At 37.0% G+C, this 26,695-nt stretch overlaps 3 protein-coding genes across 3 annotated transcripts in view; 1 reads left to right on the forward strand and 2 right to left on the reverse strand.

Moving 5' to 3' along the window:
- Positions 1 to 26,695, forward strand: part of LOC134209656 (breast cancer anti-estrogen resistance protein 1) — a 461,209-nt gene that overhangs the window by 77,702 nt on the left and 356,812 nt on the right. The window lies entirely within an intron of this gene.
- LOC134214648 (uncharacterized) lies at positions 588 to 1,451 on the reverse strand. Its single transcript, XM_062693970.1, has 2 exons — positions 1,349 to 1,451; positions 588 to 1,288 (listed from the first exon to the last, which is right to left on the reverse strand). Exons 1-2 carry the CDS (start codon positions 1,379 to 1,381, stop codon positions 695 to 697), a joined length of 627 nt encoding a protein of 208 aa, XP_062549954.1. The 5' UTR covers positions 1,382 to 1,451; the 3' UTR covers positions 588 to 694.
- Positions 12,457 to 13,640, reverse strand: LOC134214649 (uncharacterized). The gene is made up of 2 exons (XM_062693971.1): positions 13,555 to 13,640; positions 12,457 to 13,493 (listed from the first exon to the last, which is right to left on the reverse strand). Exons 1-2 carry the CDS (start codon positions 13,597 to 13,599, stop codon positions 12,921 to 12,923), a joined length of 618 nt encoding a protein of 205 aa, XP_062549955.1. The 5' UTR covers positions 13,600 to 13,640; the 3' UTR covers positions 12,457 to 12,920.

The following is a 26,695-nucleotide window of genomic DNA, read 5'->3' on the forward strand; positions in this document are numbered from 1 at the left end:
CGCTGAGAAGCACTGTTGAAATTAAAATAGCTTCGGGTATTAAAAACTTCCTTCAGCAAAGAGAAAATAGAACCGCACAGCACGAAAGCACAATGCGGTCTCATGTTCAAAAAATTGTGGAATCCAAATTTATTAACCCTTCGTATGTTCTGAGGATGCCTTTCTATTGATTTTGCCAGTTTTTTTGGGGTGTTTTCGGCAAGATCTTCTGTCTTCTGATTTTTTCATGAATAAGCTTTTTCAATTGGTTTTAATTCTGTATCATGTGATCACGAGCTTTCGGTTCAAGGATCCCACAGATTTTTAATGGGGTTTAGCAGCCACTCTTCGACAAGATTGGAAAAATTCTTTGTACCGTTTGGAACAACATAATTCAAGCGACTGCGACAAAATAGACTCAGCAAGCTTGAAGCCTCATTGTGCTACTCTACAGTACTTACGACAGCTTATATGGTCAGTTTGTTTCGTGTCGTATTAGCAAAAAGACTTTTTAAATTTAAAATTTAACTTACAACTTAGATAACAGACTTTTGTAAACTTTACTTAAATTTTATTCAGCGTATATTCATACTACTGTTCAATTTTTTCGAATTTATAAATTGTTCTATTTATTTATTCGCACACTTGCAATTTGTAGGATAACAAATTACCTAGTATGGATGCTCAATTTTTCTACAAGTCAATATTCCGGGAATCATTTGCAATCCTCCAATGTGACGTCAAACTTCTGACCGTTTTCACATTCCATGTGATAAATTGTATACCCGACGCCGTCCGACAGACACCAATAGTAGTAACTTGGATTCGCAGGATCCGCGAATTTTCCAGGTTCCGTACACTTGAAGTCCGTATAGCAGGCGGTCTGATCATTGGTGCACCGTTGCAATGCCGGATCGAAAGCTGCACCATAGCGGCAACCGTTGTGTGTCACGGTGAACCCGTCGCCCTGTTTTACACAGGCGAAGAAGCTGCGGCAATCGGTTTTGTCCGCGAAGAGGCCCTCCTCGGTGCAGGTGAACTTTGGCGTCGCTGTGTTGTTGGAATCGGGGGCATCGATTGCATATGCGACTATACCTTCGAAAGTGTCTTGAACGCTGCATTCGTAGCGGTCGGCGTTATCACAACGTGTACCATTTGGACATGGATAGGTTACCGTTTGGAATGTTTCAGCTACGTTAAAATTATTAACAGTGCAAAGTTGGAAGTGTGTGGAGTTATAGCAGTAGAACAAACGTTGATCTTTGCAAACAGTTCCGACCTCTTGCGATTGAACGCCCTGGAATGTGATCTGTCGGAAGAAAATGTTGGGTTAAAAGAGATGGCTCGATTAGAATAATTACCATATTACCAAAATTGAACCGAACACTAACAAAATATGCATCTTGGGGCAATTTTTTTACAATGTACAATTAGACAAAATTATTGGGACTTGTCCAGAGCAGCTCACAAACCAATCCGCAATGATGCAAAGTTGACTCCGGGAGCAGATTTTATATGAGCACAACATCTTAGTGTGCCTTCAAAAAGGGTACATTGGTATCAAATCTTGTCTTGGGTTTCAAATATTCTACCCGGATACAGTAACACTTTATTAACAAGTATGGAATTTATGGCTCATCGTAATAGAAAAGTTAAGTGCAATTTGGACATGACATTTTATTCTGCAGCCAGGGAATGTTTTTCTACGGCTTTCTCTATAATAATTTCTTCTAGATCATAGTCTACCCTAAACTATTTAGTTCATTTTTAAATGACACGTTGTGTTGTGCATTCCATGGGAGCAGACCATGAGAGTGTTTTTAGGTCATTGAATGATGATTTTCCAATGGGACCACATTCGTGTACTTTGCGAGGAGGAAGGGAGGGGTAGATTTTAAAAAAGTACTTTAAACTTTTTGTGCCGATAGGAAAATGCTTAGCGAGATAAAGTTTGATCTGATAGATAATGATCAGTTTGTTCCTGTTTGTTTTTATTTTCTATTAGACTTTGTCACAGACCAACAGAAACAACTCATGGTACATTACATCAACTGATACTGATACATCGTCGGGCAAACACTAACGACATCTGTGGTTTACACCGTTTTAGGCAAATCAAGACATAGGGGTGGTAGTGAGCTGGCCCTCCTTAGCCTAGCGGTAAGATGCGCGGCTATACAGCAAGACCATGCTGAGGATGGCTGGGTTCGATTCCCGGTGCCGGTCTAGACAATTTTCGGTTTGGAAATTGTCTCGACTTCCCTGGGCATAAAAGTATCATCGTGTTAGAATCATAATATACGAATGCAGAAATGGTAACTTAGCTTAAAAACCTCGCGATTAATAACTGTGGAAGTTCTGAATGAACACTAAGGAGCGAGGCGGCAAAGTCCCAGTGGGGGATGTAATGCCAATAAGAAAAAGAAGAATTGAGCGAACGCTTAACCCGAACAAAACCGATTTGACAGATCACCAAATGCCTGCTATGATCAGTAAAGTGACTGAGGAAAAGCGGTGTGTTGGGCTTGTTAATCTTATAGACTTGTCTTATAGGCATGATGGCATGACAAGTTCTGAAGACATCAATTCTAAAAAAATGCTTACAAGGTTCCATATAGGTTGAGGGATAGGGTTTCTGACTATTAAAAAAAAATAAAATAAAAAAATAGGGAATATTACTCCTCTAGATACAAGCGACTCAAAAACTAACAACACCGGGAACCTTTCACTTTTCCTCTTTAGATCTATTTATGTGCGTGGTGGTCGGCCGATCATGGCTTAGTCATTTTGGACGGCCGAGTAGGGAGTTCTTCCTTGGTGATTAATGCCGGCGGCCTGAGGAATCGTCCGATGAAGGACGACAGTATTATTGAGGGATTAGGTGACAGCTTTGCGGGTCAACTCGTGAGGTCCTGAACATTTTTTTTCAATGTTCAACCTTCTAGGAAAGGGGGAGGGTCGCTCACAGTTTTGACCTAAACTACGTCTAAGGGGAAGACTCGGATACAGGGTGTAAAATGAATATTTCAAAATTGGAAACCGTCACGAAATCATGTAAGATTTCAAGACAAAATTTTCAAAACGACTTATCTGCTTTTGTAAACAAAGATTCGAACGACGATTTGACGAATCTGATAGCTCTCCCACGCAAACCAACACCATCAATAGGTAGGTGAAGGTTTCCGCTACCTGTTAATGTTGTTGATTTGCGTAGGAGAGCTATCAGATTCGTCAAATCGTCGTTTGAATCTTTGTTTACAAAAGCAGATAAGTCGTTTTGAAAATTTTGTCTTGATTTATTACAGTAATAGTTACAACGTTTATCCTTCAATGGATTTTAAAGATTTATATATCAATCGATTCGCAAACTCTCTACAAATTTGCCAGTAGTGTTGAAACTTTTGATTATCAACGCCAAACTATTCACCTGTCATAAGACGAGTTTAAACAATCCCATTGAATTCCACCACTTAATTGTATCCTGACAGATACGTATTTCGACCTCAACAGTAAGGCCGTCTTCAGTGTCTCGTACTTGACTCGACTATTGAAAATTTTAGTTCTTTCATATATCATGCATCCCCTATACAGCACGTTCCAATCTTTGGTAATTGTACTTTTAGGGTATTATCAATTATTCAACTGGGGTGTATGAATGGGGTTGCCCAGCTGCTAGACAGTGGGATCCCTACTCTCTCACAGAGTGGAAGATGCTGCTAAAGCTGGGAAGTGGTTTCGGTGGGATGGTTCCTTCTCTTCTATATAGAGAGGAATAACTGGTTCAGTGTACTATATTTGGTTTTATGAAGTTTACGTCGAGCGGTCGTGTCTTGTATACAACCCCAACATTTTTTTCATAGCAGACACTTGATTTGGAAAGACGAATTTTGGCTAACGCTTCTATGGTCGCATCTACTATTATTGCACGATAAACGTGAAGGTTTCGAGAACAAACAGTCAATCGCAAAATGATAATTATTTTTTCTCAAATTTTCTTCTTATGTATTTAAATAGTATATATTTTTTGGATTGTTGATTTTTTTCGGTGAAGTATTTAAATAGTGTTTTTCATTTTGTTCTCAATAAGGGTATAAAAAGTTTGAGATTATGTTCCGACTTGTAGTTATTTGAAAATTCTTGTGAAGGCCTATAAGATGTCGCAAAATTGAGCAAACATCTAGTGCTTTTGAATGAAATTGTTTGAAATTAGAGCAAGAACTGCTCGAGAACTGCAATGAATGTCACAGTAGAGGATATTTAATATTTCAAGCCTTGTCATGGAAAAAGAACATTGAATTACATTTATAATGTTCATAGGAAGAGATTTCATACAAAAACATTCGGTGTATGCTCAATTTTGCGACATCTTATGTGTCTTTTTTTGCGATAATTTTCAAATAACTATACATCGGAACAAAGTTTCAAATTATTTATACCCTTATTGAAAACAGAATGAAAAACACTATTGAAATACATCAAAAGAAAATTTGATAAACATTCGATTGCCTTTGAAATCGTTAATACATTCATCTAATCCAAGGTGCATGCTCAATTTTGCGATTGACTGTATAAACAAAACAAAAATCCACGATTTGTAACCAAACGGTTACATGTTTGTGCTATTTTGTAAAGTATCGATAATTAAATCAATAATTTCCAACACCTAGCCTCTACTGCACAAGACATATTTTAAAATTTATCTGGATGTAAGGTTTTTTATGCCCTTGACGTAGAATAGGACATAATATATCAATATCACGGTGTATTCGGTGCCCTTTGTCCGCCCGTTGGAAACATAGTGTCTGAGATAAGAACCTCCTGCACACTGCACAGGGATTTGACCATCATGTCCGTGGGTTTTCAATTCATTCCCCCCAAAAGTAATCAGTTTTTTGTCGGCTTTCTGTTTCAGTTCGTCCTCGCAGTTGTGCAGCACTATCGTCAGAAATGTTGAACTCCTCACCTACACCGCCACTGTGCACGGCTTTGATCAAGTGTTGGAAAAAGGTTCAATGTTTCTGGGAGCGCGCGAGTGGTAACTGATCCGACACCAGAACCACGTCGCGGTTATCCAACCCATTGTTTGTTAATGGACCAATGATTGCAATAAGCTTATCTACATATGCAGGTATACATCTGTCTTGCTAAAAAGGTGAAAAATGAATGGAAGATCAGTTCTGGTTTCTCAGTCATTGATTCTTTTCAGAGCTAAGCGCTAGAATCGAATGATTTTAGAAATTTGAAGTTAAATTCGTTTTCGTTTAATTGGACGTCCCACGTGATAGTGAATGTTTCCGATGTAGTTCTACATAAAAAACTATTTATGCTTTTCGTGACCAGTAGGACTAAACCGACCCTCCTCCCAAAGGCCAATTTTTTTTAGAAGAAACATTCCGTTCAAACCCTCATATATTAAATCATTTTCGACTGCGCCACTAAATGGAGCTAATGTATAGATTGTACGATAATCGCCAAAAAACCAATTGCCAGAAAACCAACCGCCAGAATGAAAATCACCAAAAAGCCATTTGCCGGAAAATACAAATCCTCAGAAAACCATTCGCCAAAATATACCATTTTCCAGAATTTGAAATTTCCTTTTATTCATGGTAAAATATAAAATAGCAAGTGATGAGCAGGCGATAGAATTATTTACATGATTATTAGGATGGCTCAAATTAGTATGGAAAAACTTTTTTTTTCAATTTTTTTAATGGGCCGCCCTCTTATTCGGTTCTATTTGATGCCCTGATGCTCTGGATAAAATTTCAGCCAAATCGGTCAACGTTTGGGCGGTGCTAAACTCGTTGGAAGTTTATATGGAAAAATGTATGCAGTAACATCCAAAAACAGTGAATTGCAGTTAGACGGCACAACTTACGATGAAGAACTGTGATACTCATTCAGATCTTGAAGAATTTAATACAGAATGTTATGCAGAAAATCGCGAGAAGATTAGAGTTTGCCCGGCTAAGTTATTAGCACTTCTCTGAAGTGGGGTTTGAGCAAATTTCGTTTTTTTACCTTTGAAAAGAAATAAATTCACCCCTACAACACTCCAGTAAAATGCTAATATCTTTGCCTAATAAACTCTAATCTTCTCGCGGTTTTCAGCATAATATTCTGTATTTAATTCTACAAGAACTGAATGAGCATCATTGTTCTTGATCGTAAATTCTGCCGTCCAACTGCAAATCACTGTTTTTGGATGTTTCTGCACACATTTTTCCATATAAACTTTCAACGAGTTTAGCACCGCCCAAATGTTGACCGATTTGGCTGAAATTTTGTCCAGAGCATCAGGGCATTAAATAGAACCGAATAAGAGGGCGGCCCATCAAAATATTTGAAAAAGTGTTTTTTGAGCCACCCTAATGATTATACAAGCGTACTTATACAGGGTGAGTATGGTTGCTGGTCAGTGTTTGAAAACTTTATGCTTTTTTAATGTTTCCAAGGGTGAATATGGTTGCTGGTCAGTGTTTGAAAACTTTATGCTTTTTTAATGCTTCCAAAAACATCATTGGAAAAAAATATTTTTTCATGAAAGTTATCAAAAAATCTATTTTTCTAAAAGATAGAAAATTTGGCATTTTCAAAACTTGCGGGAGACTTGATCTTCATATCAGGGGGAATTGATTCCTTTATGAGCATGTTCATTTAGGTTTTTTTTAAGTCTGATGAAAGGCGAAATTAATTTATTTTCAAATCCTAACAATTATTTGTAGTCTAACGTTAAACAGTCGTGCAAAATTTAAATATTATTGGCCAAAACGCCCCCCTTTGATTTCTAGAGAATTATAACTAAAGAAGGGTCAAAATCAGTTGGTACCTGTAAATCAAGACAAAATTTTCAAAACCTTCAGCTACCTATTGATGGTGTTGGTTTGCGTAAGAGTGCTATCAGATTCGTCAAATCGACGTTTCAATCTTTGTTTACCAAAGCAGATAAGTCGTTTTGAAAATTTTGTCTTGAAAATTTGTAAAACCATCATACTATGTGAATGTGGAAGTATTTTTGTATTACATAATGAAAATAATAGCAAAATACAAAAAGTTACAGTTTTGATGTAACTTTCAATGTTTGTTTGCTCAACATTCTGGAGCGACGCTAGCATACTGTCCGCAAAACTTGCACTGGAACACTCAGTTGGGCAACAAAATAACTTTTCTCAGTGGTTAATATGATATAAAATTGCTTCCATCTTTAAAAATGTAACGTTTTTCAAAAATATGTTTCACTGGTCAAAACGTCCCATTGTAGGCAGAACGATATGCCCTTACCAAGTGGATACAAGCGCGGCAAGCTTGCAGCAGTTGCTTCCAAATTATATAAAAACTATCGAAATTAGAAATGGGAAAAACGGATCACTTCGTTGAACGGATCAGATCTGGATCATTCAGTCAAATGATCCGGATCTTTCATACGGATCGGATCTTGGGAACAAAATGTAAAGAGAAAGCAATTTAGTGAAATGATTGTCATTCAGGCTCACACTATTGACCCGTACATACGTACAAATAATAATTTCATCCTTCTCTTGCTCACAAGCATATATAACATATGGAATACTACAAAAAACTTTTCATTTTGTCATTTTCTTACAAATGGTCCGATAATTTGCTGATCTGGTGAACCGGATCTTTTAAAAAGTGAGCTACGAATCATTCGCTCACATCAAAGATCCGGATCATTTTAACGGTTCCGGATCTTAATGCCCATCTCTAATCGAAATGTAATTCAAACTTGCTTAGTTCTCGAATAGAGAAACCAGTAACAATTACCTATCAATAAAATTGGCATGCTGATGAATATTTATGCAATCAATCCACTCCATTGAAAGGCAGAGTAGAGGTGTGCGTCAAACTGAAAGTCATTTTAGCCGGCGGCGGCGGCGTGAATCGGCGTGGCGATTTTTTATTACGTTTCTTTAAGATTTTTTTTCCTTTTTTTCGAGTTGTTTTCAAGACATTAACGGAGTAATCTTTCGAATTTCGAATAAAAAATCTGATGAACTTCTTCAGAAAATTCTTTAAGTTTTTCCAAAATATTCGTTTGGAAATAATTTTCGGATTTTCCAAGGGAACTACTTTGAAGTTTCGAGAATTCTGTGGAATTGCCAACAGAAGCTCTCTGGAATTCCCAAACAAAATTGTTTGGAAATTCAGCAGGAAATCCGTTCCTGTTGAGTATTTTTTGAAATTCGCACAGAAAATTCTTCATAATTGTAGAAGGCTGGTAGAATAAGTGTTTTAACGTTGGCTTACTCAGTCTAAAATAATTAGAACGGATAGCTTAGCATGGCCAACGCACTATGGTCCAGGATACAGATTTACGCGGAAAGATGCATTTTACGCCAAAACTGTATTTTTCAGAAAAAACTGTTGTTCTACAAAATTGTTTGAAATAGTAAGGCCATCATTATGGTTCTACCAAAAAATAGGGTGGCCCATCATATAAAAAAAAATTAGAAAATATTTTTTTTACTTCTCGGAATACTGACATATGTTCTACAAAGCTGTAGTGCAGCTTATTCTAATACATTTGGCTAAAAAAACTTTTTCTGTAGCTCTTAAGTTGGCTGATTTAGAGCAATTTTACCTACTTAAATTAGGGTGTCCCTAAAAAAAAAACAGTATTTTTTATCTACTTTTTTTTTGTTTTAGATTTCTCGAAAAGGCCGACTTCAGATGATTTTTAGAGCTCAAAAAAATGCAACTTTTGATGTGTAAATATGCTCAATATCTTTCTCCAATCAAAAGTTATAATCGTTTTTCTGTCAAAATTACATTTTCTTCATAAGTCGATATCTCCGGTTAGGGCAGACCAAAAACATATATTCACACGGCATCTGAAAGAGAAATTAATATTCTTTATTATGTAAAAAAAATTGGGGATATGTTATTTTTTATCTCAAGTTTCACCAATTTTACCAAAAACATGTTTTTTCAAATAAATCGATATAACTCGACAACAGAAGAAGATACAGACGATGTTCTTATAGCAAAACACGCGTTTTAAAAAGCCCCAAAAGTTTTCAGAAGGTGACATCCGTGAAAAATAAAAAATTAAATGAGCAGATCATAAATATTGTTTTTTGAGGGACACCCTAATCCTGGTAAGTAAAATTACTCTAAACAAGTGAGCTTAAGAGCTACATAAAAAGTTTATATAGCAAAGTTGATTGGAAAAAGCTGCGCTACAACTTTGTAGAAAATTGTATGTCAATTTTCGGCAAAATAAAAAAAAAATTAACATTTTTATAAAATGGTTCACCCTATTTTTCGGTAACTCTATAATAAGGGCCCAAGTATCCAGAATAACTTTGTAGAACAAATTTTGTTTTTTAAAAGTATGCTTCAGACCGAAAATATTTTCTCGTAAATCTTGCAATACGATGATAATGATAAAAGTTATAAAAAGTGTTAAAGCTGTAGATTTTTTATTTTTCATTTCTCACGAATGTCATCTTCTGAAGACTTTTGGGGCTTTTCAAAACGCGTGTTGTGCTATAAGAAAAAATATATTTTAGTTACTAGATAAAAATTGTCGCTGTCGTCGCTGTCCGGAACATCTTTTGCTGGCGAGGATAGGGGAGCTAAATGTCAAAGAAGGAAAATCCATACGATTTGACAGCTTGGTACCCAACATGTTTCGGACAGCAGAACAAAGGGAACCGAAGCGACAATCTTTATCTAGTAACTAAAATATCTTTTTATAAGAATATCGTCTGTATCTTCTTCCGTTGTCGAGTTATATCAATTTATTTGAAAAAACATGATTTTAGTAAAATTGATAAAACTTGAAATAAAAATAAATAACATATCCCCAATTTTTTGACATAATAAAGAATATTAATTTCTCTTTCAAATGCCGTGTAAATATATTTTTTTGGTCTGCCCTAACCGGAGATATCAACTTATGAAAAAAATGTAATTTTGACAGAAAAACAATTATAACTTTTGATCGGAAAAAGATATTGAGCATATTTACCCATCAAAAGTTACATTTTTTGAGCTCTAAAAGTCACCTAAAGACGACTTTTTTGAGAAATCTAAAACAAAAAAAGTAAATCAAAAATACTGTTTTTTTGAGGCACACCCCTATCCAATTAGGTAAAATTGCTCTAAATCAACCAACTTAAGTGCTACAGAAAAAGTTTTTATAGCAAAATTGATTGAAATAAGCTACGCTACAACTTTGTAGAACATAACATGTCAATATTCCGAGAAGTAAAAAAAATATTTTCTATATTTTTTATATGATGGGCCACCCTATTTTTTGGTAGAACCATAATGATGGCCTTACTATTTCGAACAATTTTGTAGAACAACAGTTTTTTCTGAAAAATACATTTTTGGCGTAAAATGCATCTTTCCGCGTAAATCTGTATCCTGGACCATAGTGCAACGGTAAAACAGAAAGTTCTTTAGAAATTCCGCGAATAATTGTTCAAAATGCAGATCTCAGTAAGAAAATCTTTGGATTTCAACGTAAAATTGCTCAGAATTTATTGAATAAATCTTTGGATTTCTACGAGAAATTCTTTGGACAGTAGACGTTCGATAACTGCAATGCTTTTTAATTGCAATTCGATAGTTACAACAGTTTTGCAGTTATCGGTCAGCTGAACTTCAAAACGATGTCAAAGTCGATGATAGCTGCATTACGCTGTACAATCAGGTGCACTTCAATTGCATCTGACGTCGACTGACAACCGTTTGATGTTTAGAAAGCATTGCAGTTATCGAACGACATTCGCTAACTGAAACGTAAACATGTTGCAGTTATCTAACAACTCGGGACCGATTTGCGATTTGGGCGTAACTTATTTTGTAAACAAACATTGGATGGCGAATTCCTGCTAAAACATGCATTTTATGAGGAAACCATGGTATGGATACGACAGATTAAGCTTTCCTCTACCAGATAAGGGAATGAGTTTTGGGATGAAAACGCTAGCATTCTCCGGAATCTATGAAGCAATGTTTGTTTTCAAAATAAGTTACGCCCAAATCGCAAAGCAAGAAATTAAATTGACTGAAATCAAAATACGGCTGAACTGGTAACTGGTCAAACGACTACCAGACGAAATTTTGTAGTCTCTCTACTTATTGAGTCGATAATAGCCTTAAAGCCAAAAGTCATCTAACCAAATATTATTAAACCGTATTAAACGTATATCCGAAACTGTTATCAGGTCAAAAATGGTTTGACCGAAAATGTATTTTGGCCGAAAAGAGACAGTCGACTGAACTGGTAATTTGAGCGAAAAAATGTTAGACCGAATAGATCATTTGACCAAAAATGCCGTTTGGTAGGAATGGCCATTTGGCCCGAAAATGTCCTTTCTGCAAAACAATCCTTTCGGTCAAACGGCATTTTCTGGCAAATGACCTATTCGGTTAAAAGACTTTTTGGCAAAAAAAAAATTAAGAGATCAAATCTACTTTTTGCAGAACATGCCATTTTCCAAAATGATTCAGAACAACCATGGACATTTAATCTTTCTGCCAAATTAGCATTATTACCAAATTGGTTGTTTTGGTCCAATGATCTATTCGGTCAGTAGAAGCAAAAGTACTAGATCGCTAGTGGCACTGTAGTCATTTAAATTATTTAGCCAAATTATGCTTACACAAAAAACCTTATCATATCTCTGTGTTTAATTCTTTAAAAATAAAATGTTTTTTTGGCTCTTTCCAATGCAATTTCGGTGTTTACGTCAACAATGCTTTTTCTTCTTATACAACAAATATTTTCTCCTTTTTTAATTAGTCTAAATTACTGACTACCTTAAAGTATAAGACTGACACTAATCTTTTGCAAAAGAGTGTGACTATTTCAGTGAAAAATATTGGAATATTTTGATTATCATTTTTGGGTGGCGCATATTGCCCAGCGTCGTTCATTTTAAATGAAAATGCACTATTTTGGAATAAAATCGTTTTCTTGTAATATTGTTGGTTTTTCTTAAAAATTGTTGGACCATATAATGACTGATATGCTAGATTATTGATAAACACTTCGAAATTACACTATTTCGGATGAAATCACCATTAAATCAATAGATTTGCTTGGAGGGGCGTATTGACGGTCCTTCCCCTACATTTGAATCAACTATTCGGTCTAACGACTTTTTCGGCCGAACGGCATTTTCAGTCAAATAACCTGTAAGGGCAAACAACTGTTTCAATCAAATTACCAGTACAGCCGAATGTTCCTTTCGGTCAAATTGCATTTTCGGTCAAACCATTTTCGACCTATTGTTGGTTCAGATAAACGTTCACTTTGGCTCGGCTAAATGGAATTTGGCTAGAAGAATTTAGGCGTAAAGGCCAGTATCGCCTTAAAAATAAAGAGATGATGGAATTTTGTTCAATGTCGCTTTCGGCCAATTAAATTTCCCAAGAACTTCTATGGAAAATAAAAGAAAATTATGTGGAAAACCAAAACCCAAAGAAATTCCTTAAAAACTCCGATCAAGATTTTTTTGTTAAAATCTACATTTTGAACAATCTTCCGCGAAAACATTGAAGAAGTTTGAGATTCAGTTGTGAGGCCGCCAGGAATAAATTAAGTACAGCAGGCATCTGTTGATGAACACCTACAGCCTTGTGGCTTCCCAAATTCAGATTTTGATGCGTTCACTTATCTGCCTGCTTTCCATATATTTATTTCTTAAACTCGCAAAAGCATCCGGGTTTAATTTTAGTTTTATTTTTCATAGTAGCCGTGAATGATGAGGGTAATGCAGGGCCGGTCTACAGTGAAAATACAACCGAAACCTTAATGTGAACAAGTTTTCAGGGAAATAGTCAATTTTGAAGAAAAGAGTGTAGACATTTTAGCTTGCAATCCAATCTATATGTGATAATGTTTACATCAATCGCGTATTCTTTGCCCTAAGCTTTCATTTCCAAAACGGAGATTTCAATAATTATTTACATTCTCCCGAAACTTCATCGAACTTTTTACCGTCTTCACACTTCACGTGATAAATTTGATAGTCGAGCCCATTCCACGTGCACAGATAGTAGTGGGTGGGGTCCGATGGGTCCGCAAACTTTCCATCTTTGGTGCACTTGAAGTTCTTGTAGCATGGCGTTTGATCATTGGTGCAACGCTGCAGTACCGGGTCAAAGGCAGTACCATACAGGCAACCGTTGCGGGTCACTTTGAAACCGTCGGACTCCTTAACACAGGTGAAGTAGCTGAGACAATCGTCCTTGTCCGCAAAGATCCCTTCCTCGGTGCACTTGTAGGCTGGAACTACCGTGGGATCGTTCACCGATGCGACTAGTGGTGGGTCACCCAAGCCGCTGCATTCGAAGTCTCCTTCGCTAATACAATACGATCCTACCGAGCACAGTATGGGCTCCGTTACAGTTATGGAGGTGTTATTTTCGAATTTATGGCAGTATTGAAAGTGTGTGACGTTAAAACAGGTGAACTCAGGATGGGTGCAAACATTTCCGATATGATCTTCTGATTGGACGCCATAAAATGTGACCTGCAAAAAGACGAAATTGAACTTAGAAAAATGCTAGTGCCTGTAATTAATATATTATTACCATGATCGTAGAGAAAATTAACAGAATATTGAACTTTGGATCCATCGTGAATCTGACAGGTAGTGTTTATTCAGCGGGAAACTACGAACGAATGCAAATGCCAGCCTCCGATGTGGATTTTATATAAGCAGAAAAATGTCAGCTTTTCTTCAAATGTAAACTATATTTTATGGCAGCCAAAAGTAGCACATTTAATAATAAATAGCAGGTGCCTACTTTCAGTGGCGAAAAGCATGAAGGTATCAGTATAAGCTATCTATGGAAGGTTACTGATCGCTAGCGATCAAGCTCGTATACAGGATTTAGAACTAAGAGGGGTCGGATGGTTGAAAACTTACTATTCATTTAGAAATAAATTTGCAAAATGGAGATAAATATAAATAGATGTTTATTTGATAGAAAATTTGTCCATTCACTTCCGCTTTGTATCAACAGATACGTATTTCGTTACTTACTTGAAAACATCTTCAGTGTTATTTGCGACTTTCAAGTATGAAACAAACTACGTAAATGATGATACTCATTATAGCGGAAGTGAATGGAATAAGAAATTGTGATCTTAAATCAGTGAAATTTTCAGTAACAAGCTCATATTAAAAAATAGATAAAATAAAATTCACAAAAATTGTTTATACTGTACGCATCTTGTTTTTTTTGTTCTTCAACTTATTTGAGACTTCCACTAGCGATCATATCCATACTGACACATAGATGCCATGAGATCAGATCAAAAATTAATATTTCATTGATATGTTACATATTTCTTAAAGTATGATCGCAATTTCGTAAATTTTTAAATATAACTGAGAAGAATGAACTTTTCAAGTTTAAAAACTGAATATTCACTTTTCGAAGATTTTCTGATGTGAATCCTAGGTTTTATTTTTTTTTTTTCATAAATTTTGTAAAAGCTCTCGTCATCCCCTAATTTTACCGATATACAGCTATGAATGAGAAAAATAGATTTGTTTTGCTTGAGTGGTCGCATGTGGTAACTGATCCGACACTTAAATCACGTCGCGATGATAAGTATATCACCACTGGATTTAACTTCAATCTCGAAAGACAAGTGGCATCCAAATTGAAGCTCAGTTCTTATTCGTTAGTAGGTATAGAAGATAGTATTTTGTGAGGCAAAAATTAATCAATGTTTGTTTGGCGAAATGGTTATCAAGATACTAATAAAAGTTGTAATCTTGTGTTGTTTTTTTAATTTTATTTTTTTTTATTTGTAGTGAAGATTGTTAACCATAAATAAGTAAAGGTCTAAATCCATTTTAGTGTATTGATAAAAGTGCGCAGAACAGATGATGTGTAGATACATAAGAATGTGACTTTAACAGAGTTTCAACAAAATGTTTGTAGCCCGATCTATTCGAATAAATGAAATCCAACAACATCTTAGGTTTATGCGAGAGAATTTTCTCGAATGAAAATATATATAATTTCTAACAACTATTCCTTCAGTTGATAATACCGTGCAAACTCAAACTTCGGACGCTTAAGCACTTTCTGATATATAATCATCCTGTTTACTCACATTATTAATCACACTGTTTAAACCACCATTGCAATCATAAAGTAAAGTATTCATCTTTGAATTACGTATTTAATATGTGCAAGATATGGCGAAGAATATTTGCAAATTATAAAAATGTCCGGCTTCTGTTTGATTCAAACCTCGGACACCGGCGGGGTTAGATTCATATTTCGGACACAAAGATTCAAACTTCGGACACCTGATTACACAGTGCCGGAAAGAATAATTAAAAACAATTCTCACTGCACAGCACAGGCTGTCTTTTAATTATTTCGTTGCATTATTTTAACATATCTTATTAGAATGTAACTATGCTAAAACAAGCTAAAACTATTAGCCCTTCCTACCCACCTTGACGAAACATTTCGATGAAATATTTCAGAAAATTTCCCATACGAATTGAAGCGTCCGAAGTTTGAGTGTGTCCGAAATTTGATTCTCCACGGTACATAAATTTACTTTATTATCTGTTGTCAAGTCAAATCCGGGTCGATATGCCCCGGGACACCTAAGTGTAAGTCTTTTTAGGCACTACAGGAAGGTTAATCTTGATACAGGCATACCTCGATAGTACACCTGCGTTATTATAGTGTACGTACTATCGAGGCAAAAAATCGGAAAGATTTTTTTTGTTTTTTTTTTTGTTTATTTAGAAGTGATCGAATGTTTAAAACACCACCCAGAAGCCCGGATTTCGATAGAATAAAGTGACCAGATGTCCCGGATTGTGCGGGACAGTCCGGACTTGTCCCGCATTATCAGACGTCCCGGGAAATGTCCCGCATTCCATGATAATTCCGTAAAGTCTTGAGAATCTATGGAATCCGTAAGAAATGGAATGTCTAGAAAATCTTACACAGATAATTAAAAGAAAGATGGAGCATGGGCAATCAAGAGGGTCTGTTTTTGGGAGAATGAAGGTTTGAATAATTTCAAGAATCTGGGCAATTTCCACAAGTATCAACGAATCTAGGCTTTCTGAAGGAATGATAACAGTTGATATGATTTGTCATATTCTGGATAACGCAGAAATCTTAGAAATCTGAAGCTTTTGAATAACTTGGAGAGTCTAGAGAATGTGGGAATTAAGGATTTACAGAATCAGATATTCTGAAAAGTTTAGGTCATAATAATGATCGAAGGATCTGAGTTAGCTACAGAATCTGAAAAATGGAATAAACAAAAATGTGTAAAATCTTGAGCATCTTTTCTCTGTCGGGAGAATTGATACCAAGATCTTGGTTTGATAAAAATAGAAAGAAAAATAGAAATTGCTTACTTGTCATAAGACGAATTTGTACTATTCCATTTAATTCCACTACTTTATTTTTGACAGATACGTATTTCGACCTCAACAGTTAGGCCATTTTCAGTGTCTCGTACTTGACTCGACTTAATTGCTTTCTGATTTTTTAAATATTTCTTTTTCAAAATATATAGATTTTCCGAGTTTTGTGCGTATTCATCAACGAGTTTTGGTAGGGAAGCCAACAGTGCTTGTAATCTTGGAATTCAGGTAGGCTTGATCCCCCTTTTATGATATCTAGTCAAGAAATATTTTTTCGAGCCAACCCTCCGTCAAATTTCTTCAATCTACATAAAATCAGACACCTGAGAATACATTTATATTGTTTTAAATTTTGTCAATAAATGTTTATATGGGGATTAAACAAATTCTAAATTTTTGTATCCCCAATGATCCGTAATGCCCTTATATTAAGTGAATAACTTAAAATCTAAAATATACTAAAATTGTGAAGAAATGTTTATATTTTTTATTAGTACAGGCCAAATTGTATATTTATAGCTTTGTGCTGTTTCAAAATTATATCATCGATGTTGGGAGAAATTACACAAAACTAATAACCTTGTGCGGTTGTCTATCAAAACATTGATCATTGCATGCATAAAGATCATTTGTCTATACTAAAAATACGCAACAACAAAACTATTTTGGTTCTTGGTAAAACAGAGGGGACCAGGTCTCCCCACCTTCAACTACTTCACTACACAATACACTCAGACAATCGGCGCCGCTAACAGCATAACCACAATATCTTCTTATTTCAAACATTTGCTAAATCCAAGGATTTTATAGTATTATTTATTGCTATGGAATCGAGTAGTTACCTTACTGGGTGTTGATAAGAGAGAATCGCTTTTGTTGCGATTTGATACACTTTAAAAATAGATAATGCTTAAGGTGTCCCGGATTGTCCCATGAAAAATCTGGCCACTTAACGATAGAAGGCTCTGTACTCTAAGCATATTTTTATTTGATATAGTACACAACGGACCAACAGGACCCACATTTATCTTGAAATCGTGCCTATATGTAATAAAATCATCGTCTTTGTAAATGTGAGGCTATTTTTTTTACGAAATGTTGTATTTTAATGCTTTCCAACATCAATGAATTAAGTGACATTCATAGGAGGTTTGTTTTAAAGATGTGTTACAGGAAGATATCTCGCTTAACTTTTCAAAAGGACCTAAGTATTTTTTTTATGAATTAATTGAGTAATGCAATCAAAAGCTTTCATGTTTTTCTGTTGATTGCGCTAAATTAATTCATGAAAAAAAATGTTACATAGGTCTTTTTGAAAAGTTAAGCGAGATATGTTTGGAGGAAGCTTTATTATGATTCGTAGTTATATGAGTACATAACACTAAGAAAAGTATAAAAATAACACAAAAAAACTGTTTTCGAAGATGTTAAAAAAGAGATTACTTAAAAAAAACTTTCTTTTGGATTTCCTTATCTTTAGTAAGTTGTAACGAAATGGCTATATGTTCACTCTAATAATGAATTTTTGATAGGATCAGCTTTTTTAAACCGATTAATCTCGAGCCAAGTTGAGGTGATATCTGTCGATAAAGTCTTTAAACCTAAATCATTCGATGGCAGTCTACTCACAACTGCAGCTAGCGTGGAGCTATTATCTGACCAAAAAGTGCGACGTGAGAAAAATCTTTGGAACATGGCTGCTAGATCCCTTTGTATTCAACATATTCCCGGTCAAACATTAGGGTGGTTGGTATTGACCATTTTTGACAAATACCGGTATTCGGTATTTGGTGGAGTCAATGCCGGTAATACCGGTAGAATACCGGTTTTTGTGAAAATTTCAGGCTTTAGAAGAAATGTAATTTTGTAATTTTAAACTTTAGGATGAAACACAATATTTGTTGACAAACTTCAAATGTTCAAATCATTGCATCAGCTCAGCTGGGCATAGCGAAACTTACGTGGACATTACATACTGAGCGACTCATCTCCCACTCCGCATTGGATTTTGTTGGCAATGTTGTCAACTACTGAGAATGCTCTCTGGTTTAACCAAAGTTGGACGAATGGTTCCAACGGTCAAAAATCAGTGTCAAATACTTGCCCTTGATACCTTCCAATTAATAGTAGGAGAATTCCTTACGGATTGCATGCAAGGATCCTGGCGTCAACGTATTTGTCACCAAAAGATATTTTAGTTACTAGATAAAAATTGTCGCTTCGGTTCCCTTTGTTCTGCTGTCCGGAACATGTTGGGTACCAAGCTGTCAAATCGTATGGATTTTCCTTCTTTGACATTTAGCTCCCCTATCCTCACAAGCAAAAGATGTTCCGGACAGCGACGACAGCGACAATCTTTATCTAGTAACTAAAATATTTTTTTTGCCACCAGCAACGCATGTGTTTTGTTTGCTACAGTTTCTTCACAAGTTGTTCTTTAACCGATAAAAACCAGAAAAAAAATACACATAGAGGAATCTTCTTCGTACCGATCGTCAGGTTGGTCTCAATTTCAACGATCGCATCAGGAATGATTAGATGCTTCAAGATCATGTCCGCTTGCTTTAACAAAGTAGCTCTGGATGCCTCGAAGAAAATGCCAAAATTGTTTCTGGTTAATTGCATCGCAGCAGAGTTATTCAAAAAAGCAAAAAAGATCGACGTATTTAAATAGTATCTCTTGGATTAATTTCCTAAAAGCATCGAATAAGTGGCGAAAACTTCTGTGGCTTGATGAGATATGGTACCGCGCATAACAAAAATCTACTCCTCCGCTTATTTTTGGTCTTAACAAAAAATAAACGCCAGATAGTTGATTAAGGAAAATATACTTCCAGAAAAGCTACTTTGATATTTTGGAAAATTTGGCGCCAACGTGATGGATTGTGGCGATGCACGGTATACAGAAAACAAGGTAGGCTCGTTAGAAAAATGACACTTCGAATGTGACGCATATTTTATCGCCACATGTTGGAGTACAAAAGTAAACGTCACATGTTTACATTCAAACTGAATGTTTACATACGTGAGCCTTGTTTTTTGAATGCCGTGGTGGCGATAAATGCTTTGATAGCACGTGCTTTTTGTAGTGCGGAGAAATTTTTAATCATCTATGAGAGCCTGAAATTGAGTTTTGATTAAGGCTTCAACTCATGGATCCGTTAGAGCATAGATAACATGTTATTTCAGCATGCCTTGGAATCAGTCACTAATTCAAATTCTTTTCCTAATTCAGAACTGAAAATCGTTTTTCACAGTTCAAGACAAAATTTTCAAAACGACTTATCTGCTTTTGTAAACAAAGATTCAAACGACGATTTTACAAATCTGATAGCTCTCCCACGCAAACCAACACCATCAACAGGTAGCGGAAACCTTCACCTACCTATTGATGGTGTTGGTTCGCGTGGGAGAGCTATCAGATTCGTCAAATCGTCGTTTGAATCTTTGTTTACAAAAGCAGATAAGTCGTTTTGAAAATTTTGTCTTGAGTTAATCTCCGGAAAAGAACTACTACGGCTCGTACCTTATTCACAATTTTATGCATTGCGGGAAAATTGTCAACAATGTTCATTGAAGAAAAAGTCATTCGCAGTTTGACAGATGCCTAAGAGAATGAAGCAACAGGAAGGATTAATGACGATGTTGATCGATTTTTGTTGTAGCGTGAACGTTGTCAATGATGCTTACTTGGGCAAAGTTACTCATGCACGCCTTTGTACGTTATATTTTTTGCTCGATGAGTATTTACTTCTTGAAATCAAATATTTGTCCTGTTTATATGGGACAAATATGCGATTACAGAAAGTTAAGCTGATATATGTAGGTGAACATTATAGATTTTTTTATACTGGCAGCAAAATTTGAAATACCGAAAATTCCGCCTCTAATACCGGTATTTTCGGTACCCAAAATTGGCCGGTAATACCTAAGCCAAGTTACCATTTCTGCATTCGTTTATCATAAGGCTTACACGATGATACTTTTATGCCCAGGGAAGTCGAGACAATTTCCAATCCGAAAATTGTCTAGACCGGCACCGGGAATTGAACCCAACCACCCTCAGCATGGTCTTGCTTTGTAGCCGTGCATCTTACCGCATGGCTAAGGAGGGAATTACCTCGAAGTAAATACTGAAAAGATCTTGGTGGAATTTCAGGATTAATTCCAGAGAGAATAACGGGAGGAGTTTATATAAAAATTTCTGAATGATTTTCTGGTGGAAGTTCTGGGAAAAGAGACGTGGATATTTCTAAGGATAGTTCCAAGTGAATTGTTGATGAAATCACCGAGGAAATATGAGAATTTATGGGTATATTTTAAAGAATTAACGGAGAAAAACTTTTCAATAATATAGAATGGATGTTTAGAGTAATTTTTGAAAGAATTCACGGAGAAATTTCTATAGTGACTCCTATGAATACTAGTTGAAGTTTTCACTTCAAGAGTGACGCATATTTTATCACCACATGTTAAGGTCACTCCTGACAGAATCCAAAATTTAAACTGCTCGCGTTTTCGGGGGCACACCACTCGATACGGAAGCAACGCACAACTGTCATTTTTATTTTTTCACGCATGCTGCGACGCAGCAAAGCTGAATCAACAAAAATGACAGTTGTCCGCCGCCTCCGTATCGAGTGGTGTGCCCCCGAAAACGCGAGCACTTTGAAACTTGGATTCTGTCAGGAGTGACCTTAAAGTACAAAATCAAGCATGACGACACATGTTTACATTCAAACTGAATGTTTACATACGTGCTGAGCCTGCCTTGTTTTTTTTTGTATGCCGTGAAAAGCATCCTATGATTGAATTTAAACTAATAAATAGATCGTAGTAAACCTGATTAGGGTAATTCGCCAAATGTTGAACGGCTAATTTCTTCGCCTCTTGTTGAACGCACGTGCATTTCTTATGGGAGTTCAACAATAGGCGACAAAATTAGCCGTTCAACATTTGGCGGTTTCCCCTACTTGTATATTGCTACATTGCTACTAACTGTTGGGTGTGATATCATTTTATAACTAGCTCCATCCATATACCTAATACCTACCGACCAAATCCTGTAATTCAGGTAACCAACTCCATCGGAAAGAAAAGCTATGTTACCAAAAAATATTACCATTTACTTGTTTTTGAATTATTTTTAATTTAACCTTCCTAGTGCATTAAAAAAAAGTTACACATTGTGCATTAGCGGGTCAAAAATGACCCCAAATTGAATTTGCTCCCAAAAGTTCATTTTCGAACCGATTCTAAATCTTTTGGAACCAAATTGAAGGTATGGATTCCACGGATGTCGTTACGGACAGATTTTTGCACTTTGGCCATTCTGGTTCCCAAGAATCGATGTTGAAGGAACATAGATTCTTAGGTCAATTTTTGGCGTGATTTCTTGCCTCTCGAAGGGTGATTTTGGAAATGCTCATTAATTTGCGTAGCAATAATATTATTAGAATGTAGCCATTGTCCATTTCCATGGATCAACACAATTTCTGGTTATTTCACGGTCCGGTGTCCTTCCGGAAGATCCGGAACATCCGTAGAAGTGGTCAATTCATTGAACTCATCCTAGAAGAGCGCGGTGTTTTTCCAAAGCTTTTAATTATCGAACGCTGAGTATCAAATGATTGTGGTGACCCATTTTGATGGACCTGCGTGGCCACCGGAGGTCCTCCAGAGGATCCGGAACATTCGGTGAAGTGGTCAATTCATGGAACTCATCCTAGATGAATGCAGTTTTCACAAAACTTTTGATTATCGTAATTTGAGTAACAAATGATTGTGGTTACTCATTTTGGTGGAACTGGGTGGCCACCGGAGTTTTCCGGAAGATCCGGAACATCCGTAAAAATGGTCAATAAATGAAACTTATTAGCGCGGTTTTTTCCAAAGCTTTTCATTATCGAACTACAAGTAACAAATGATTGTGGTAACCCATTTGGATGGACCTGTATGGCCGAAGGTCCTTCAGAAGATCCGGAACGTCCGTAAAAGTGGTCAATTCATGAAATACATCATAGAAGAGCGCGGTTTTTTTCAAAGCTTTTCCTCATAGTACTTTGAGTAGCAAATGATTGTGGTGACCTATTTTGGTGGATCTGGGTGGCCACCGGAAGTGCTCCAGAAGATCCAGAACGCCCGTAAAAATGGTCAATTCATGAAACTTATCATAAAAGAGCACGGTTTTTTTCTAAAGCTTTTCATTATCGAACTTTTAAAAAAAATCTTTCTATTATCTAACTCTGAGCAAAATACGAAGGAATGTCGTGACCCGTTCTTATTTACCAAAGTGACTACCGGAGGTCTTACGGAAGATACGGAACATCGGTTAAAGTGGTTAATTTATGTAATACATACTAGAAGAGCCTATTTTTTTTTTTAATTCCTTGTACTCTGAACATGAAATTATTACCGTGACCTTTTCTCACGGATGTGAGTAGCAACTAAAGGCCCTTCGGAATGTCCGTATCACACGTAAAAGAGATCAATTCATAAAACCCACCTTAGAAATGGCGTGTTTTCCATAGAAGAAGAAGAAGAAGAAGAAGAAGAAGAAGAAGCACACTATTCTTCTAAACCTTTTTATTTTCCTAATTTTAGAAACAAATGATCGTAACCAATTCGCATGGATTGCCCACTGTATGTCTTCAGGTACATTCAGATCATCCGTAAAATCGGTCAATTCATGAAACTTGTCATAGTTTTCTTTTTTTCGTATCCTGAGTAATGGATGATCGTTGTAACCCATTCTCAGGAACGTGTGTAGTCACGAATGAACTCCGCAGAATCAAAAAATCTGTAATTATAATCAATTCATAAAAATTAAGATGATACCATTTTTTTTTGAAAGGACAATCACATTAACCCAGAAAATATTTTCAAGTATGGCATAATTTGCTTCCATGATCGATATTCACCATTCACCACGAATTGACCACTTTAACGGACGTTCCAAATCTTCCGGAAGACCTCGGTAGCCACCCAGGTCCTTCAAAAAGGGTCATCATAATCATTTATTACTCAGCGTTCGGTGATTCAGCTATTCCATGGTGAGTTTTATGAATTGACCACTTCTACGGATGTTCCAGATCTTCTGGAGGAACTCCGGCGGCCACTCAGGTCCATCACACTGGGTCACCATAATCATTTGTTACTCAGTGTTCGATAATGAAAAGCTTTGGAAAAAACCGCACCCTTTTATGATAAGTTTTATGAATTGAACATTTTTACGGACGTTCCGGATCTACTGGAGGACCACCCAGGTTCACCAAATTGGGTCATCACAATCATTTGTTACTCAAAGTACGATAATGAAAAGCTTTGGAAAAAAACGCGCACTTCTAAGATGAATTCCATGAATCTATACCATTTCGTCGAAAGGACATTACGTCGAATGGACGTTTGATCGAAGGGACATTTAGTCGAAAATGATACAGATGTGCTCGACTTGTGGTTAGCGGCAGTATATATTTTGCTACTTCTGAAGGTTTTCAATTTTTCAATAATCCACCAGGTCTCCAGAAGTTTCTGTTAGCTCAGATGAAAAATCCTCATTGGCTTCCTTATTCGTTTCTTCAGCTGCTGATTGAAATTCCTCATGTACACTGAATTCCTCCAACAAGTTTATTCATGTATCTTATAGATTATTTAACCAGAAATGTTTAAATCTCCTTTCGACTAAATGTCCATTCGACCAAATATCCATTCGACTAAATGTCCATTCGTTCAAAAGTCCATTCGACTAAATGTTCCTTCGACCAAATGTCCTTTCGACAAAATGTCGAACTAAACTTTATTCGACGAACTGTCCCAAAGCCGAATTCCATGAATTGACAATTTTTACGGACGTTCCGGATCTTCTGGAGCACCTCCGGTGGCCACCCTTCTTCTTCTTCTTCTTATTGGCATTACATCCCCACACTGGGACAGAGCCGCCTCGCAGCTTAGTGTTCATTCTGCACTTCCACAGTTATTAACTGCGAGGTTTGTAAGCCAGGTTACCATTTTTGCATTCGTATATCATGAGGCTAACACAATGATACTTTTATGCCCAGGGAAGTCGAGACAATTTCCAATCCGAAAATTGCCTAGACCGGCACCGGGAATCGAACCCAGCCACCCTCAGCATGGTCTTGCTTTGTAGCTGCGCGTCTTACCGCATGGCTAAGGAGGGCCCCTAGGTCCACCAAAATAGACCCCCACAATCATTTGTTACTCAAAGTACTATGAGGAACGGCTTTGGAAAAAACCGCACCCTTTTATGATAAGTTTCATGAATCTGCCATTTTTACGGACGTTCCGGATCTATTGGAGGATCTCCGGTAGCCACCCAGGTTCACCAAATTGGGTCACCACAATCATTTGTTACTCAAAGTACGATTATGAAAAGCTTTGAAAAAAAGCGCACTTCTAGGATGAGTTCCATGAATTGACATTTTTTACGGACGTTCCGGATCTTCTGGAGCACCTCCGGTGGCCGCCCAGGTCCACCAAAATAGGTCCCCACAATCATTTGTTACTCAAAGTACTATAAGGAAAAGCTTTGGAAAAACCGCACCCTTTTATGATAAGTTTCATGAATTGGCCATTTTTACGGACGTTCCGGATCTTCTGGAGCACCTCCGGTGGCCACCCAGGTCCACCAAAATAGGTCCTCACAATCATTTGTTACTCAAAGTACTATGAGGAAAAGCTTTGGAAAAAACCGCACCCTTTTATGATAAGTTTCATGAATTGGCCATTTTTACGGACGTTCCGGATCTTCTGGAGCACCTCCGGTGGCCACCCAGGTCCACCAAAATAGGTCCTCACAATCATTTGTTACTCAAAGTACTATGAGAAAAAGCTTTGGAAAAAACCGCACCCTTTTATGATCAGTTTCATGACTAGGCCATTTTTACGGACGTTCCGTATCTACTGGAGGACTTCCGGTGGCCACCCAGGTTCACCAAATTGGGTCACCACAATCATTTGTTACTCAAAGTACGATTATGAAAAGCTTTGAAAAAAAGCGCACTTCTAGGATGAGTTCCATGAATTGACATTTTTTACGGACGTTCCGGATCTTCTGGAGCACCTCCGGTGGCCGCCCAGGTCCACCAAAATAGACCCCCACAATCATTTGTTACTCAAAGTACTATAAGGAAAAGCTTTGGAAAAAACCGCACCCTTTTATGATAAGTTTCATGAATTGGCCATTTTTACGGACGTTCCGGATCTTCTGGAGCACCTCCGGTGGCCGCCCAGGTCCACCAAAATAGGTCCCCACAATCATTTGTTACTCAAAGTACTATAAGGAAAAGCTTTGGAAAAAACCGCACCCTTTTATGATAAGTTTCATGAATTGGCCATTTTTACGGACGTTCCGGATCTTCTGGAGCACCTCCGGTGGCCACCCAGGTCCACCAAAATAGGTCCTCACAATCATTTGTTACTCAAAGTACTATAAGGAAAAGCTTTGGAAAAAAACCGCACCCTTTTATGATAAGTTTCATGAATTGGCCATTTTTACGGACGTTCCGGATCTTCTGGAGCACCTCCGGTGGCCACCCAGGTCCACCAAAATAGGTCCTCACAATCATTTGTTACTCAAAGTACTATAAGGAAAAGCTTTGGAAAAAACCGCACCCTTTTATGATAAGTTTCATGAATTGGCCATTTTTACGGACGTTCCGGATCTTCTGGAGCACCTCCGGTGGCCACCCAGGTCCACCAAAATAGGTCCTCACAATCATTTGTTACTCAAAGTACTATGAGGAAAAGCTTTGGAAAAACCGCACCCTTTTATGATAAGTTTCATGAATTGGCCATTTTTACGGACGTTCCGGATCTTCTGGAGCACCTCCGGTGGCCACCCAGGTCCACCAAAATAGGTCCTCACAATCATTTGTTACTCAAAGTACTATAAGGAAAAGCTTTGGAAAAAACCGCGCCCTTTTATGATAAGTTTCATGAATTGGCCATTTTTACGGACGTTCCTTATCTACTGGAGGACTTCCGGTGGCCACCCAGGTTCACCAAATTGGGTCACCACAATCATTTGTTACTCAAAGTACGATTATGAAAAGCTTTGAAAAAAAGCGCACTTCTAGGATGAGTTCCATGAATTGACATTTTTTACGGACGTTCCGGATCTTCTGGAGCACCTCCGGTGGCCGCCCAGGTCCACCAAAATAGACCCCCACAATCATTTGTTACTCAAAGTACTATAAGGAAAAGCTTTGGAAAAAACCGCACCCTTTTATGATAAGTTTCATGAATTGGCCATTTTTACGGACGTTCCGGATCTTCTGGAGCACCTCCGGTGGCCA

Source organism: Armigeres subalbatus, chromosome 2 (assembly GCF_024139115.2).
Source record: "Armigeres subalbatus isolate Guangzhou_Male chromosome 2, GZ_Asu_2, whole genome shotgun sequence".
Classification (NCBI taxonomy): domain Eukaryota; kingdom Metazoa; phylum Arthropoda; class Insecta; order Diptera; family Culicidae; genus Armigeres; species Armigeres subalbatus.

Excerpts from the sequence above, each read along its gene's own strand:
- LOC134214649 (XM_062693971.1), bottom strand. The coding sequence starts at position 13,599 with ATGGATCCAAAGTTCAATATTCTGTTAATTTTCTCTACGATCATG. Across the intron at positions 13,494-13,554 it reads TAATTTTCTCTACGATCATG|GTCACATTTTATGGCGTCCA; the intron begins GTAATAATATAT and ends GTCTTTTTGCAG.
- LOC134214648 (XM_062693970.1), bottom strand. The coding sequence starts at position 1,381 with ATGCATATTTTGTTAGTGTTCGGTTCAATTTTG. Across the intron at positions 1,289-1,348 it reads TAGTGTTCGGTTCAATTTTG|ATCACATTCCAGGGCGTTCA; the intron begins GTAATATGGTAA and ends TTCTTCCGACAG.